We start from the raw sequence: 18401 nt of genomic DNA on the forward strand, positions 1-18401 counted from the left end.
AGCTTAGGTTGGTTGGTGGCATGGTTTTGAAGAGGAAGGCAGTTGATGAACAAATTCCAAGGAAAGCCAATAAAGCTGTAATGAGATGTTAGAAGGGCTAAGAGAGAGTATGTGCAGAAGAAGCATAAACTGAGGGGCTATTTATAGGAGAAGTGGGAGATACTTTGTGTTATTTGTGAGCTCGCCCAAGCAGTGGAGGCCCCCATTTTGGGCTCCCAATTGGCTAAACAAAAGTAATTAGGATTTGCTAATGGGGGGTTTAAATAATTAAGTTCTGATCTTTGACTTTTCATCTCTCACAAAAGGGAACACTTTTATACAGGGAAATTTGGGAGTTGTAGGGGTTGACTGCTGATTATTAAAGGACAACTTTTTTTAGTGCTTATATGAAATTTTTAGTGTTTGGCCTCTTCTCCCCCCATTATTTGTCATTTCTTTTAAGCCGCTCTTTTGGCTTGGTGTATAAATTATGTTGAGCAATTCTTTTCCGGTTCACAAAAGTAGAATTCCGGCGAAAAAGTCTGAAGAGAACAATATAACACTATCGCGTTTGAAGAGAACAACATAACAATATCTATTAAAGACGGGCTTGGCCTCTTTTGCGTACACTATTTCAGTCATAAATCACCCTCTAGTCGGTCTTTCACTAACTTTTGTCTTTGTATTCTCTCTTTACACGAAGAACTCTTTCTTGCTTTTTAGCCTGTGACCAGCATGTAAAGGCTGTCTAAAGTATGAAGAAATATCTGAATGTGCAACAACATTCTTTCTAATTGGAGCCCAAGTAGAAATTTAAGCCACACCACAAAAGCTCCTACTTTGGTTTCGCAAAAGTTAGCTTACATTTACAATTCATTTTGGCCAAACAGAGTATTAACAAAAAGGGTTGGCCCTCAATCAATGATGGTTGATTGAGAGGGAAGAAACAGCCACAACACTCCAAACAACATGCAGCCGAACACCATTCAAACTGGTTTAGCTACTTTGTTAAGAGAACTGGCAGGAGGATATCTTTTCAGTAATCTGCTTGTAGAAGATGCTCATAAGCGGTCCCTTTAAGAGTAACCTTAACATCTTCCCAGTTCTTGATGTGATCGGACAAGTTTCCTTTGTGTATCTTAACTTGACGGCTTCTTAGTTCCACTGGTGGCAGGTTAAGAAACTCTTGTACATCTTTCAGTCTCTGCAACAAGAATTGATGTTGATTAGGTCCTCATAGTACAAAATTTCCTGCAGAAGATGGGTAGGGTAAAGGCAATTACAATCACTAAGTTTCCAGTTGTCCCTTACCGTTCGATTATTGATTAGGTCCTCATAGTACAAAATGAGGTGCCTCGTGTTACCAAAGTACTCTAAGGCCTTTGCAATTGTTGCCTCCATTCCCTCCAAATCAGAGATCAAGGAGGTAGCATTTATAACAGGTTTGTACGTGGAAAGTGCTTTGGCCTAAAACAATGTTCAATTGAATCTCTTTAAGACCCGAGAAACAAAGAAAATCTAGCCAAAGGTAGCAAGAGAGAGAGAGGGAGAGGGAGAGAAACCTCTTCTAGAGAATGCACATGTGATTTGTGGGTTCCATTCAACATCTTAGCATAACGGTCATATGAATTTGCAAGAACCGAAACCATACGACGTAGTAGGTTTCTCCGAAAGAGAAAAATTGTAGAAACACCTCTACGGTTGAAGTACTCTGCTATTTCTTCATGATTCTGCATCAATCCCTATTTGGATAAAATGACATAAGTTAGCTCTTCTAATTCATCAAGTGAGATCCCTCAGTCAAAACAGCAAGTAATTCAGATAATGAACATAATACTATGTTGCATCTACTACATTTTTATAAGAATCAGGTTCACAACATTCCACATAATCAGATAGATTTATGAACATACATGGCCTTGTATCTCCTCAAGGGTGGAGAGGAGGAAGTACATAAACCCATAGAAACTACCTAACAAGCATCTATTATAATGTAAAATAACTCACAAGGAAGCTTCTAAGAATATGCACACTAGGAATTACCTATAGATCCATACTTTGTCATTGAAAAGTATGCTATGAATTGGGCATTCTCAAAATAAACAAACTCGATGCTATTCTGGCAAGATGGTTTCTTTGCAGTTCTTTGGATCTTTTGGCTTGGGAGGAATAAGAGAGTATATCAAGGTGTAGAGGGTTCATTCAAAAACGTTTGGATCTTTAATGTTACCATATGAATTTTTTTGAATGTAACAGCCCAAGCCCATTGCTACTAGACATTGTCCGCTTTGGCCCATTACGTATCGCCGTCAATCTCACGGTTTAAAACGCGTCTACTAGAGAGATATCTCCACACTCTTATAAGGAATGCTTCGTTCTCCTTTCCAACTAATGTGGGATCTCATAGTAATCTTACTCTTTTTGCTGCTTAGGGCCTATCTTTTACATGCTTTGTATTCAAGTAAATACTACAAAGCTGTATTTTATATTCTCGGAAAACAATTTTCAACGAAGTGTGGCCCTTTACCTTCCATGACTAATTTTACAACTTCTGAAAGAAGTATGAAAAGTCCTTTGATCAAAATATAGAACTTTAAAGGGCTACCAATAACATTTCCACCTTTGAATGAAACAAATATACAAGTAGTATGATGGTTCCAAATCATCAATTAACGGTCATAACATGATGAAAAAGGAATTTTTTATTACCTGATTAAGCATCCACTTGAAGCCAACTGCTGCAGAACAATGGTTCTTAGAAGCACTACTGAGCCAGTCCAAATTGTAGATCCTATCCAGAGTCTGTACAATTGTGGTAATATTCTTTCGCCGATCCAAAACAGAAAACACTTCTCCATTAGAGCTTGCATTAACATGACTATTGAGAAGACTCTCGAACCATCCACTTCCTGACCTCTGCATCGAAACAATCGCAAAGAGTCTTACTGGATTGTTTGAGCATTCAGCCCTGATAGAACACAAAAGCAAGTATTTAGAGATAAACTTTGGGCCTCATGAGCAGAAGCGTAAGTTTCAAATACCTGCTAAAAGTTTTGGGTTTTGGATAATGCTCAGGAGGAAGTTTCTTCAGTCTAATACTTAGCTCAGGACATTCGGCTATTTGAACCCTCAAAAATCTCGCCTTGGTGTGAGTATTTAACTGCTTCACACAGATTGAGCATATATAAACACTACAGACCATCGCAAACATCAAAACTGCCATTCTCAACAATAGAGGAGATTTCTTGGGAGGCTTTAGAATCAGAGTATCCTGAGAAACCATGAAAGGTGAAAAGAACATAGGTTATTGTCACAATATAATAACTCAGGCCTATCCAATAGATGAAATTTTCACAAGAAAATTGAAGGAATTGAAGATTAAAGTACAGGACATGGTGATACAAAGTGATGAATAACGCATACCCAGTGAAACTCAAATACATGTACAGTTTAGATGGAACATTTCCATGTGAAAATAATGGCTACGGACACATTTCTGAAAACAATTTCTTCAATATATGAACTGGCCCAAGGAATAGTAAAGTAAACGCATCCCCCCCCCTCCCCCCCCCCTTCAACCACCAAAACCCCACACAGAAACATGTAGAAGACTAGGCATGACACAGCCAAAATACATTACAGTTAGTCAGATACCCTTAAATCACAATGGTGGTAACGCGAATTAAAGAACAAAAAAGGTGATATCTTTAAGGTAGATTGTTCCATAAACGAAGAAAAGAAGCTTCTCGACCTCAAAACAACCAAAAACATTCAAACTATAAAAATAAAATACAAAATAAAAAATAGGAAGGAAAATCTATTGAAACCCAGAATCTGCATGAAGCAAACCAGCAACTTGGCTATAACCCAAAAGGAAATCGAATTGGAAAGGTAGAGTGCAAACAAAGAAGAAAAACACAGAACGAAGGAGTACCTTGTTGAAGAAACAGATACTTTCCGCCATATGTATCACAAGAACAGCTAAAAAAAGAAACAGAGGACAGATATCAGCTTAGAACCGTCGACCCTGTTTTTACTCTAACCCCAGCAGCTGTCTATCAGCTTCAAAAACAGGCGAGAGAGAGATTCAAAGAGAGACGCATTTGGGTTTAAGCTGAAGAAGCCAACTTCGCCACGTGACGCACACAGAACAAGAAGAAACAAGCTGACGCGTAATTTAAATGAGATTGGGCTCGGTCAGTTTTCAAATTCCAAACAAAATCGAAAATTTGTAAATACTCCGTGCAACTCCCGTTGTCTGTTACTCAAAAACTCGACCCAGACGGCGTAATGCGAAACAGAACCAATCGACAAGTGCAAAAAAACAGCTATTTACCAAACGCTAAAGAAAGTTGCAGAGCCGCGTCAAAGACAGAAGGTGGGGCAGTGAGGGAGAAAAAAGGCATCGTCAAAAGAACACCCCTTAGACTACGATGCCTTTTTCTTTTTCTTTTTTTTTCCTTAAGAAGGGAGATAAATTAATCATGGAAGATCTCGGTATTAATTTTATCACCTTCCAACACTGATTAACCTGGCTTTAAATGCTGCTAATGTGATCTTATTAATGCAACTTTCTGGATAATTAAAATAATAATAATAAAGAACACTGCAGGCGGCAGGAGCCTCGTTGGAGAACGATCCCCCCCAATTATTTTAAACTGGGGACACTATATTGTACTGTTCTTCCCTTTTCTGTTTTTCTTTAAAAATAATTTAAAAGAAAGTGTTTTTTTTTTTTTTTATATAAAAAAATTATAAATATATATATACACGTTTGATCTCTTGAATTTGGTGTCCAACGTGACATCCTAACTTTACCCTTTTTCATCATTAAATTATAATTTGTCTACAAAATTAAATTTAGGTCTGCATTTTCTAAAGTTAACATTTAGAAATAATCTTTTATAGACAGAAGCCACTAGTAGATTAAGCAGGTTTGAACAGCTACATATTCCATCTTTGACTTCTATTAGATTTTATCAAATCTACCCAATTATTACTTTTTTAATTATATAATATATTTTCCAATCTTAATTTCTAGAAGTATAATGAGGTGAAATTATAATTCGACAAAAATGGTGGTTATATTTGTAAATTTAGTAACATTAAATTATATTACAACATCAAAACAACCAACTTGTTACAACATCAAAACAACCAACTTAACTGGAAACGAGTTCTAATTAGACTTCAGTTTCGATTTCAAATATAAGTGGTGGAGTATGAATCGTGTAAAATTTGTTTAGAACAACGTATGGAATTAATTTAAGAAATTAATTTAAGAGTGGTGAGTAAAAAAGGGTGAGGATGGGGCCGCATGATCATTCACAATGAGTGCCTAAACACAGCATCCTTATCTCGCAAGCAATTCTTGTAATGAACCATCCCCACCCCCATGCTTTTGAGTGCTTCATAGAACACCTCCTTTTTTCTTTCCAAACGTTTGTTGTGTAATCTTGTGAAAAAGTAGGTCATAGTAAATTTGTTGATTAATAAGTTTTTTTTTTTTTAAATTGACTATTGAAAACAAAATGATTATTATGTCTCCCAAATTCTTGTCACAGATGATTGCTTCTTCTTGGTTGATTAGACTATCCATTCTAAATACGAAACCAACTAATTTAAAAACAAGTATCACTTAGAATCACTATGATGACCTATATTTTGCTCGGTTTAGTTCAATTTCTAATAATATTATTTTTTTTAAAAAGATAATTAAATCCCTATGTTACATAACCATAAGATAAAAGAAAATTCAAGGGTTATAAACCACCATTAAACTTGTCATTGTCAATGTTAAGACGTTACCATATACAAGAAAAACGATAACAGATGTGACAGTTTTTTTTTTTTTTTCTTTTTTATATTTAATTCTGGCCAATTTGTCAACTGAATTAAGTATGTTCTAATTTCAAATTTAAACTCCTTAATATATCAGCGTGTAGGTCAAACATATGGATAAGGATTGCATATTATTCTAAATAAAAAAAATTATACAAGCCAGTCCGTCAACATTGACTTCTGACTTTTGTAACCGTCTTAAAAAAAAGAAAACGAAACAAACTGAAACCATGATGTTTTTCCTATTAGCGAAATCAAGCAAAGATGTTAGGTTAGAAATACGCAAGGCAATTAATTAGTTAGAGGTGCCTTAAAGTTGAAGCTTTAAAATGAAGACGTGCATCCCACGCTGATATGATTTCATCAAATGTAAATAAAAATAAAGTGGAAATGGAATGCAACAATTATTGTAATTCTTTACCCAAGAAGGAGAAGGAAGAGAGCTGTAATTGAATAAAAATGTCCTACCTGGATATGGACTGCAACAATTATTTTCAAATAAAATGTGTTTTTGGAGAATCTTAGGTCCCTGTAGGTACACTTTCGTTTTATTCCCTCTTAGCTTTTTTGGTCCATAAAAATCATGGCTATGGATGGCCTCATCTGCCTAAATTTGCACCCCACAACTTTTTATATACATATATATACTTCCACAAATCAAGCAAATTTGTGTCACTACCTTATAACTTAACTCTACAGAATATCAATATAGTTTAAATATGGAATAAATAATTACCTTCTGCCAATCCTATTCTCACGACAAAACAAATATATGTAATTGAATACATAGCATCTAATTTACAATTGGTATGATCGAAATCCATTCTTATGCACATTTGACTCCTACTTATATACTCCCGATCTACTCGACTGCACTACACATTCACCGCCCATAAATATAATAAGAGAACATCAGGAATACTAACTGTTGTACGGACTCTTTATACATTGGAGCTCTAGCATATCTTAAGATGGTATACGACATGTAAAGTACACAAAACGAATGAAATAATGTTAGACAAATAATAAACAAATGAACCTCGTCATACAGCTACAGCTTTTTACACGTCAATTTAAGCAAATATTTGCTGGATGACCATCTCTGCATTTCCATTATACTGTGCAAGAAGATGGATGGCATCAGCCCTGGGCAAAGCAAGAAACTCCTGAACCCAAGCACAAAAATTTTGCATAATAAGTATATGGAGAAAGCCTTCAACAGAACTATAGAAAAAAACCGCATTTTCCACCAAACATAATTTGTAAAAAGCCCGTGGAAACAAATCTAGACAAAACAGTGGGTGATAAAAGTTTGTTGTTCAAGTTGAACTTACTTACCATGACTTTAAGTATTGCATTTTCATCACCAGCATCTATCGATGACGCTTGCATAGGACTGCTACCATCTTCTGAGGTTCTTGCAGCCGAAGATTTTGCCACTTGGGAAGAACCATGGATGCAACTATCTGAATTTGATTTCAACAGCGCACCAGAAGTAGAAAGCGAAGGCAGATTAACTTCCTTCAAGGAATCAATCTTCAGAAGACTTTCGAACCGATCCTTGCACATTTGAAGTTTAAACCATTCACTATGAGAGTGAACTGTGGCTCTCATCAACTTCATTAGTCGGGGTTCTTCAATACCTAGTCTCCTACCAAAAGCAACCTGTCGAAAATGTAAAATTTTTAGTCATATTGCTGCATATGAATAGAAACAGAGCATAGTCTATTTTGTTTTCTTCATGGTAGAGTTTTTTGTAAACGTAACAAGGTTTATCTCCTATTGAGTCAGTATTCTAATACCATTACGACATTCTTTTACCAGCTCGCATACATAACCATCTTGTATAATGAGGCAGATTAGGGAGGTAGCTATAGGGTACATAACAGAAAATAATGAGGCAGATTAGGGAGGTGCAGTGATCAACCTCCCTTGAAGATGGGACCTTTCATCCAATAGGTCAGTCAAACAAACATTCATTGTAGTGAACTGATTATTTGAAAAACATGTTTAATTGAATAAAAGAAGCACCTTTTGAACTTATATTGAAATAATCTTGATTTTTTTAATATAAGAAACTCAAATTCATTTTCAAATAGAGGATAACAAAGGGGGAGATGAGGGATCCCCATCAAGCCAAAGGGATTACAGAAAAACCTCCCAAAAAATCTCTTGGCTGGATTCTTCCCCTTGGAGTGTCCTCTTATTTCTGGTTATTTCAAATGGAAATACTTCTGAATAAAATATTGTTCATGAAAAAATAATGAGTTTGCATGGCTCATTGTCAATAAGTGAACATACTACTAGCCTGTTTATATGGGTCAGATCCTGAGGTATCAGCATTAGAAATGGTTGAACATTTGTACCTAAATAATGGTCTACACTGAAGAACGATTACTTTAGCTTGTGACCAGTATATAAATGTGGTTTAGTGTATAAAGAAAAATCTAGATGTGCAACAAGATTCTTTCTGAATGGAGCATATTCAAACATTTACTCCAAGTAGAAATTTAATACACACCAGAAAAGCTAAATCTTTTGCAGATTGAATGAAATAGTAACACTATCACAACAATTAAGAGTACATCAACACTTTAGTTTGGTAAAATATAGTATAAACTAAGAAGGGGCTGCCCTCAATGAATGAAGGTTGTTTGAGTGAGCAGAAAAAATCATAACACCCAGAGAACGCCAGCCAAACACCATTCAAACTGGTTTAGCTTCGATGTCATGACAATCATTCATTAAAAAAGAGTAACTTACAAAAGAAATAAATTTACTCTACTTGGAACCAAAGGCTTTTCTGTCAAAGATAATTCCAATCAACTTTTTAGATTTAAGACTTAATAATGAAATCATTCTCTTTTTCTTTCACTTCCAACTATCCACAATGTAGGGCCTACAAGAACTGCAACATGGATTCACCTCCCTATGAAGGCACCAAGCACCTTCTTCACTTTTAACTTGGCACAAATACACACAAGTTCCAATCACACTATGATTGACAAAGTGACCAAAGAATGTCAGCATATACTTTTATAGGATGTGCCAGAAGGGATAGGATCTGAGCATATACTTATTATAAGTAACGAATATGCTATTCTAATGATCAGTAAAATATAATATTTTCTCCTCAAATATAGTGGCATCTATAATTTTCGTCTAATACCTGAAGAGAATTAGCAAGAGCATTCACAGGGAAGCCTTTCCCAAGAAAATCTTCGTTAGGCAGGAGCAAAGCCAATAAGGTCTCCTTTAATTGCTTCAACAAGGAAGGCTCATTAGCAGCTAATGGGCCTAAGTGAGTGCATGCGACCCTCAAAGCACTAGAATAATCACCAGAACTAACCAGCTTCAAAAATTCAACCTGAAACCATAGGAACGTCAAATAAATTCCAAAGAAGTATCAATAAATTTAACAAAATTTTGCCTATCTTTCAATGCTAAGAAGAAACTAAATACATTGTTTTCAACAAACACTAAGACTGCCATCTACTTCCATACTTGAGACAAGTGAAAATAAACAACTCTCCTCAAACCACATACAGTTGTAAACTTCCATCCATAATAACTAGCTAACGTTGTAGTAGGAATAACGAGTATAAAAAGAAAACTCACACTTAACCTCGAAAACCAATTTACCTGCTTAAGTTGGAATAGGAAAATAGGATTTTGTACAAAAAAGTTCGGATCCAGGGCGTTAATTTCTTCCACTACCTCTGCAGCCAACCTTTTACTAGCCAGTTCCCTAATCCCCAAGACAATCTCATATTTATCCTCCTTGCCAGTAGAGTCTATCGGTATATGTTTTTCAAGGTTCTGCAGAACACACTTCGGTCAGATCATTTCATTAGATGGAAGAAATATAGTTATGGATCTACCTGCTGTTCCTTAGACATGGTCGTACTGGCCACTGTTATAGTGCTAAGTTCTGCTTTACTGCATCCACTGTAAGACACATCATGAAGTTCTCTATCATCGTGTCTTCCTCTCCATCTCTTACGCTTGCTCCTTTCTACAATCCCACGATTCTTGTTTGCTTGTAATGTTCTTGAACTTCCCACATGAATTGAATCACTAGTGCTACAATCTTCTCGATTGGACGTTGGCTCCGATGCATATCGTAACTCAACCTCATTGTTACCTTGTGAGCTTGTCACGTCAGCAATATTTTCAGGAGAACTATCCACACGAGAATTACTGACAGAAATTTCACCATCCGAAAGTTTACCGGTTGCATAGTCCACTTCAAAAGAAGTATTCCTGGATGAACAATACTCCAGCTCCGATTGATTAACTTTTGATGAGCTAGAGAGATTCTGCATCCCTGATTATCAAGAAATGGCAAACGGGTTTAGAAGGCAAAAAAGCTTATTGATAAAGGGACTAAGAGTTTGAGTTTTACCAGAGAGAGCTCCACAACCAGAGTCCACAATTCCTCTGTAGATGCAGTACTCACGAACAAGCTCATCAAGAACAGAAAGGTCCAATTTCATCCGGCACAACTCATTCTGCGATGTGGAAGTAAAAACTCATATAATCAATGAAACCATCATGACAATGAAACAAAATGAACAATACTATTTTAATTGCCAAGATAGTTGGAATTGATGGTCATAACTACAAAACATCGAGAGAATACTGTACAGAATAAAACCATTTTCCATGTTAGAGAAAATCAAGAGATAAAGAGCAAAGGTTCTGGTTTTAGAAAATGTCGAGAAATTAACAATCTATCTCAAAAATTATTACAGAGTTACATAAACTAAATTTTTAAATGAACTACGGTCCTTGTTCTTTCCTTAAATTTCTCAATGTTTCCATCAACTTTGTGTTCCAATATGACTAACCATTTCTATTCACCACGAACTCAGTGTCATTTTTCTAAGTCCCATGCTAGTATAAATTACAAGCATGACATCCAATAAAGTTATGGTTCAAACTGTCTAATGCAACACTAAACAGCATACGGTGGGTTTAGCACCTATACACGAAGATTTTCTTAAATTGAATCTAATAAACGCAAAACATCACAAAGGATAAAATTCAGATAGATGCTTACCTGGAATGCATGAAACAAATCACCTTTGGTGAATCTCAAGCTATCAATAGCCCCCTGTCTCGTTAGCTCTACAGCATGTGCAAGAGCTTGAATGTCCACCTGCAGTCATATTAAGCACAAAAAAATAAGAAGCAAAGAAAATAACAACTCTGGATAAATAGGAAACCATAAACATGCAAAAAGGGACAGACCCTCACATTGTACCACATCATTAATAGAACTACCCAAAAGCTCAAGTTTTTTAATTAAAAAATTTATTAAAAAAAAATTCAGACATCTCACTTCATCAAATGGAGGAGCTTCATACAGGCTCTCTTTGGGTGTGGCAGGCGGATCAAGTTCATCTAGAAGCAACCTCTCAGTGAGATCTGATATGGGAGATGACACACCTTCATGAAAGCAAAAACCTTTATGTATGCTGCAAGAAATAACAAATAACAATAAAAGTAATTAAATTTTATATTCAATGCAAACTTTTAGCAAGCATACAACCAACTATCGGGAGAAAATTTGTGCAAAAATGAAGAAAGAAACCTTATCAAGTATCTCAAGGTCATTGAGAAGACAGGATCATATGCCTGCATATGAGCTCGTAAGACTGAGGACATTAATCCAGCAATATCAAATCTCCTCCTTTCAGACCACTGAAACAAAAGAAAATGCACTTTCAGACAGAAAAATTGAATGCAATTCAGAGTTCCACCCTGTTCAGACCACTGAAGAATAACATATTGCACCTTAAACTAAAAGTATCCATCATAAGAAAACAAAAAGTTCCTTGAGAATTACGTAGTTCAGACTTCAAAGGGTAGAATTTGCATTATATTTAACTTAAAGATTAAAAAAAAAAAAAAAACACACACACACACACACACAACATAAACATAATAGGGAAAGCAACTGTGAATAAAGAGACGATAATTCACATCTCAAATAAAAATAACAATGATTTTTTTAAATAAAATAAACAATTCTTCGTCTCAAATAAGAAACATTGACAATATACAAGACAATTCCATATGCTACGCACCCAGAAACAGGGAGCTCGAATTTTCTAATCAAAAGAGATATATGTACTGGACTTATAGAATGCCCTGAGGGCCTGAATCTAAACAGAGACTATTCTAAACATGTCAAGTAAAAACTAACGTGAAACATTAGACTTCAGTTTGATTGCTTAATGGACCTTAAAAGTGGTCAAATCCCAAGAAGTTAATGGACCATCTTTTCCTTCTTAGAATTCCGTAGTGATGAATAATGAGAGAGCAGGGAAGTCCTTCTTGGTTAAAAAGGAAAGGTTACCCTTCCAACAGTCGGAAGTATATGATGCCCAAATATAAAATGTGCATTCTAATTATGAAGAACAGCCACATGTTACAGGTTTCCAAATGGCGGCATAGTCAACAACCACTGAACAATATCCAAAATACCAAAGATAATATTCACTGATGTGATGGAGAAAATAGTATTATCCACCTCATATGTCACTGGGGATGTTTGATTATTCTTGTCATAAATGAAGGCAAGTAGAACATGCTTGAACTCCTCATACGCTTCCTTCAACATAAATAGAAGAGCAGTTAGCCAGAAGCACAAGAAGATAAGTTGCAGAATCTGATTTAAAATAGCACAATGGTTTCTTCCGCAAAGGATTCTAGACATTATGGAACGATTATTATGGGATTATCAAGTGGAAGGGAAACCTAATGTTATCTGGACTAATGCAGTTAAAGTTATTCTAAGGCACTCTTTTCTGGGAGAGGATAAGAATTTTGGGTTTTTATGGTGCTCTCTTTCTCTTTTTCTCTTTCGTCGCCTTTCCGTAGTTACAGCTACTTCTTTATTTCGCCTACTACAGTAGAAAAAAGATGGCTTATGGCACTTCCTCTTGTACTTTTCATAGTTCAACGGAAACTTTCTTTCGTTCTTTCAAAAAGACAATAATGCTTCGCTCAATTCAATAACCAGAGAGTATTATCTTTAAACACCAATTCAAAGCAAACCCTGAATGGGGCAAAATGCTTACCGGGTATGCATCAAGAGCACAAGGAGCAAGCGCCGTGCGGAGGCATTGAATGGCCAAATCACGATCCTCTGCAGTCCCTTTCCTCAAAAGCTCGATAAATTTCTGAATACAATACACACAGAAAAAGAAATCAATGAGCTCAAAAGTCCCACCAAACTATTAGTTGAAAAAAAAAATATATAAAAAAAAAACACGAAAAGGTGTTCGGCTGAATAGAATGTTCAGCTACTGAACAAATGGATTCAGTATTTCCCTATTTCCAGTTCTTAATGCGGCATGGTCAAATATGGAAACATACCCTAATTAGCCAAAACAACAAAAACCAACAGAAATAGAAGTCGCACATTTCATCAGGTGCGCAGCAAGAGAGAGAGCAGAATTAGAGTGACCTGCTTCTGCAACCGGAAAAGAAGCCTATGATCGTCGAGAATGAAGGGTGCATGAAGGCGGAGGAGATCGATGGCGCAATCAATATCACCGACCTCCAAAGAGCGCCTGATCTGGCGGATGATCAGCCTGGAGTGGTAAGAGGAGGAGGAAACCGAGGAAGGGGAAGGGGAAGGAGAAGGAGGTGGGGAGGATGAAAAGGAATCCTCAATCAAATTCTCTGATCTGGCGAAATCGATGATTAGGGCATCGAGAGCTTCCCAGTTCAAAGGGATGGAGTCCATTTGGAAGGAAGAGGGTCAGCTTGTGGATTAGAGGATGAGGCGTTGGAGATTGGAAGAGAGGGCTCTGGTTTCGCTCGCTAACTTGGTGGGAAACTTCGTGCGCTCAGGCCTAAGGCGGCGATGTTCAGAATTGCGTTGCAGACAACAGGAATGAAATTTGAAGGCTACATTAAATGACACGTGTAAGTTACGGGTTTAGTCTTAAGATTCTTCCAGACTCAAGTGTCGGAGGGCTAAACTGTTCTTTGGTTCTCACCATTTACCCATACATTATTCCTTCTTCGTCTAATTTTTCCAGTTATTTTTATAATCTATCCTCCCATACCATACGTACCATTTTCTAAAACAAATGAAATTTAACAATACTTATTTTCATGGTTCAGAAAACTATGTTTATTAACATAATTTGCATAAAATGAATACAGTCAATTATTCGGATGTAAAATTTAGGAAAGACTAATTTAAATTATCCGAACATATGATTTATGATCACATGATTGTAAGGTCTATATATTAAATATATTGTCCTTATAAAAGTTGCAATATTTCTCTCACGTACTCAAATAAAATAAAGTCTAAATCTCATGGGATAATAGTATATGTTCCTTAAATACTACTATGCAACTTCACGAGGAGAGCATGGATGTCCCCTACCCATTATGTCTTCGATTGGTTGGGTCCAGTTTTCTTCGGACCCCATTCGTGAAGGAAACAAGAAGAAACATGTTATTCCCACATAAATACTACTTCACAACCTAAGTTTTTCCTCTCACTAAAAAGTCGTCTTTTTTTCTTTTGAGAAGGTGTTGGTTAATTTGAACCGAATTTATGATATATAACATTCCAAAAAGAAAGTAACGACTAAGATGTTAAATTACAAATTTTGTTCTTACAATTTAACAAGGAATGATCTAAAAACATAAGATATCATTGATACGATCAATTGTTGGGTAAACATCTCCTTCGTTGATCAGATGACACCATTCAAGATCGTTATTGTCTAACAGACAATCTCTACAAGCGAACCTTCTGTGTTGTCTTCAGATGCGTTCTCATAAAATTTCAGAAATCTGCAATACAGTCTCTTTCCAACTTCAGCAGTTGTATAAAACACAGAAGCAGCACTATGATTTGACTTCTTTTTGTTTAGTAATATTGAGGATCAATTATTTGGGAAACTGATATCCTTAGCAAAAATTTTATCCATCTAAAACACGTGAAGATCAAAGCAAGTAACAAACTTACGTTAATGGGCATCTCGGCAATAACAAGGCCACTACTTTCTTCAATGCTTTTGAGAGTTACCACTTCTCCCCCAACAACCATGTTGATTAAGATCCCATCTGGATATAAATGCAAAGGAAGTATGCATGAAGATTAACCTAATCCCTGCAGCTTAAATCATAATCCATTGCAGTATAGAAGAATAACCTGAGGCCGAGCAGGTAGTCATGCGCCTCATATACGTTTCCTGCAATGAAAATCACCGTATGAAGTTATGAATACACTTCATGTAAGTTTTTTAATATCTAATTCTGCTATGAGATTGTTTAAGAAAGACCAGTAACACATAAAGCAATAGGAAGAGTTGTACAATCATGCAACTTATTAATAGAAATCTAAGTTCGAAACTCATACCTACAACAACCGTTTTGAATGGTCGAATAATAATTTCAGATGCACATTAGAAGCAATAAAAAGAGGATAAGAAATTCAGTAATATTTAGGCAAAAACGAAAGTGAAGCATCATTGATATATGGCATTTTGGAAGTGATTTTGAGAAGGTTAAAATCACTTTTGTTATATTCAAAATCACTCCCAAACATGTTTTTAATCATTCAAAATCAATTTATATGGAATAAAAATAGTGTTTTAAAAGGGTAAATTAAATACTAAGTTGATTTTGAATCATGACAGAAGTGATTTTGAAATAAACACAAGTTCTAATACAGATTTTTACAAATTATCAGCTCATATAATCCTGAAGTCGGAAAACTAAACCTTCTTTGTTGGTAGCTCATAATTTATCAAAACATGGGCAGAAAGAGGTGACTCCCCAGACGCAAGAAGTGGAAGGCAAGCGTCTGTTACTACAATCATGTGAGATTTTTCACCATCTTCCTCAACCTCACATTTGTCATCTGATAGAGAACTGAGCTTTTGGCTCCACCTCGATGTTGTTTGCCGAAATGTCTCTAAAATCAGTGCACGGTCTGCTTCAGCAAGATCACTGTACTGAATAAGACAAGCAATAAATGCAATACATCAATATAAGTCAAACAGTAAGTAATCTTGTCCATTCACAAAGTAACCACAGTATTGTGGCTACCCCATATGTATGCCAACATGAGTAACATATTGGCTTGAAGAAAGAAGAAGACAAAATGTACTCGTTGTAAGATTTAAAAAGGGGTAATTTTCCCTTGCAAAAAGAAGTAAAAACTAGTGCAAAAACTTGATTCTAAAACTGTAACAACCACAAAGTAAAAGTAAATGAACATACAACAGAAACAACAAATGGCTACATACGGGGTCAAAATAATATAGCAGTATTCAAAAACTGTAGGATGGAGGATACTGAAAACGGTAAATTGTATAGGGTGATCTTATCATCAAATCAATTGATATTCAATCAACACGTCCCATCACTTAACAAAAAAAGAATTAAGACAAGTGGTGTAGCCTAAATCATAAGTAGAATTCTCCCAGAATTATAACTCGGATTTCATGATGATTCAAAGTAAGCTAATGCAAGAGATTAACGCTTATAGAGGATTTAACAGCTAAGTACTTTAAAAACTAAAAAAATAATACCGAACTATTATAACCAACTCCTGCATCACTACTATGTCGACAGGAGTTTAAGACAACAACATACCTGTGATGATGTGAACTAAAATCATCAGTGGAAATAAAAAAAGGATGCTAATCTAGTGACTTAGGATCCAAACAACTAGAAGGATATTTAAAGGTATGATATAGAAGAAATACAAGATAAGCTAAGTATTTGAGATACTTGGAACCTCCTCACTCTTGAGCATACACTCTCAAGCCTAAACCATCTAAACGATTGCCTACCGCCATCCTTTCTCACTCTATTAATAACAAATCATCATAACTACTCTAATTAATTATTAATATACCTTAATGCCTTAATAATACTCCTAATTCTATCCTAAAAGCATTTCTATCATCAAGATAGCACAAGGATTCATATTGGTTAGTTTCATCAGTTGGTTTCCAATACCGATTGAAATTATTTACTACAGCCTGCTTCAGTATATTAATATTAGGGATTACCAGTATACTGATGGCACTCTACTAGTTCAGGCATCTTATCCACAGAACTAGGATCCAGATTAACAATAAACCTATAGAACCGATCCTGTCCAAAGTAAGGTCACGACTCATGATCAAATTGAATATCAATTCAGGTAAGTCGTTGCTTCGAGATCAAATTATTCATTCAGTGGCACAAAATGATGCATATATCAGGCTCAGGGTTGGGAATTTCTAGACGCATTTCATATAGAAAAACTTTTATTGAGCAAAAATAACGATACCAAAGATGCCAAAGAGATGTATTGGAGGTTGGAGACAGCGGAGCAGACAGCATCGAGCTCGTCGCGAGAACTACAACACACAATCATCGGCAAGGATGGACGGCGACCGGCTACGTCCAACAAACCCACTAATGTTTCCTGCCAAATACACACCGTATAAAAGGAATAGAAAAATAAAAATTGACCTAGCAAAGCAAAACCCAACAAAAAATATCAACCAAACATAGCAATTGAAATCCAAAAAATGTGTGTGAGCGTAGATTGAGAGAGGAGGACCATCTTGAACTGGAGCCTGTCGACGGCAACATAGAAGTGGCGCTGTTGACTGAGAAAGCGAAACAAAATGGGGATCACTGGATATCGAAAGAAAGGTTTGTAAAATACAAAAGAGGGCGGCAGCAACAGCAATACTTGAAATGGGAAGATGGGTGAGAGGGAGGCGAGAAGGCTTCAATTCCATCAATTGCCATGGTCGCTGCACCGCTGCACAGCGCTCTCACCTGCCTGCTTCCAAGTTCGAGGGCTGAGGTCTTTCCTGAACACAAACCTCACGTGCTTCTCTTCTGCCTTGTGACTATTGAGTTAAAATAAAATGGGACAACCAGAAATTCTTTTCTTTTTTCTTTTTCCATCTTCCGCGTAAGCAAATCGAGGTTAAATTTCTTTTCTTTTTTTTTTTTTTAATTAATTTTAGTGCGACAATTTTTAAAAATAGGATTCATGATATTTTTTATTTTCAATTTTTAGAAATTAGGTTGGTCTACTTTTCTTTAAATTCATAGATTAAATTATTAATCTAGTTAGAAAGGAAAATTTTTTTACTTTTACAATACATTATATACATTTTCAAAATTTTCTTTTCATTTAAAAATTTTAAGCACGACAACTAAAAAAAATTAATACATATGTAGTTGAATTATAGTGGTATTGTCAATATTTTAAATGTGTAAGAGGATCTTATTAGTAAACTTACCGGTGACAAAGCATCGACTTTGGGGAATCAACTTTTATATCTATTGAGGCGTTAATATAGCTTTAGTGCAAGTTTGAAAGAGTGACGATCCTAAAGAGATGAATAGTTATTGTTCATATTTGTAAGCATTGAAGAATGATCTATCTGATTTGATTGAGAGTTTCTATACTAATATAAGATGGCCAAGCATTGTCAAGCAACTTTGGCAGTTAATATTATTATGCAGGGAAACACGTAGCTCAATTTAACTTTACCTACAACCCAGCATCTTGCCCCTGGTTCACC

At 35.8% G+C, this 18401-nt stretch overlaps 3 protein-coding genes across 4 annotated transcripts; all 3 read right to left on the reverse strand.

The window, feature by feature from the left end:
- Positions 1 to 735: 735 nt before the first annotated feature.
- On the reverse strand, positions 736 to 4404 carry LOC111782336 (P-loop containing nucleoside triphosphate hydrolases superfamily protein). The gene is made up of 6 exons (XM_023663199.2): positions 3914 to 4404; positions 3021 to 3250; positions 2689 to 2947; positions 1542 to 1721; positions 1291 to 1446; positions 736 to 1183 (listed from the first exon to the last, which is right to left on the reverse strand). The coding sequence occupies exons 1-6, from the start codon at positions 3941 to 3943 to the stop codon at positions 1016 to 1018; spliced, it is 1023 nt and encodes a 340-aa protein (XP_023518967.2). The 5' UTR covers positions 3944 to 4404; the 3' UTR covers positions 736 to 1015.
- A 2167-nt stretch (positions 4405 to 6571) lies between these two features.
- LOC111781666 (uncharacterized) lies at positions 6572 to 13854 on the reverse strand. The gene is made up of 12 exons (XM_087120084.1): positions 13298 to 13854; positions 12909 to 13010; positions 12359 to 12439; positions 11417 to 11526; positions 11165 to 11300; positions 10883 to 10981; positions 10226 to 10331; positions 9702 to 10147; positions 9463 to 9639; positions 8990 to 9187; positions 7159 to 7485; positions 6572 to 6986 (listed from the first exon to the last, which is right to left on the reverse strand). The coding sequence occupies exons 1-12, from the start codon at positions 13577 to 13579 to the stop codon at positions 6894 to 6896; spliced, it is 2157 nt and encodes a 718-aa protein (XP_086976210.1). The 5' UTR covers positions 13580 to 13854; the 3' UTR covers positions 6572 to 6893.
- A 535-nt stretch (positions 13855 to 14389) lies between these two features.
- Positions 14390 to 17723, reverse strand: LOC111782141 (initiation factor 4A-like protein). Of its 2 annotated transcripts, none has more exons than XM_023662942.2 (7): positions 17555 to 17723; positions 17362 to 17468; positions 17144 to 17281; positions 15582 to 15815; positions 15011 to 15050; positions 14825 to 14922; positions 14390 to 14649 (listed from the first exon to the last, which is right to left on the reverse strand). In XM_023662942.2, exons 1-7 carry the CDS (start codon positions 17601 to 17603, stop codon positions 14632 to 14634), a joined length of 684 nt encoding a protein of 227 aa, XP_023518710.2. In that variant the 5' UTR covers positions 17604 to 17723; the 3' UTR covers positions 14390 to 14631. The 2 variants fall into 2 exon arrangements, with proteins under 2 accessions (XP_023518710.2, XP_023518711.2); XM_023662943.2 differs by having other exon boundaries at positions 17420 to 17468; positions 17555 to 17720.
- Positions 17724 to 18401: the final 678 nt, after the last annotated feature.

This window comes from Cucurbita pepo, chromosome 19 (assembly GCF_057944985.1).
Source record: "Cucurbita pepo subsp. pepo isolate OVF chromosome 19, ASM5794498v1, whole genome shotgun sequence".
Classification (NCBI taxonomy): domain Eukaryota; kingdom Viridiplantae; phylum Streptophyta; class Magnoliopsida; order Cucurbitales; family Cucurbitaceae; genus Cucurbita; species Cucurbita pepo.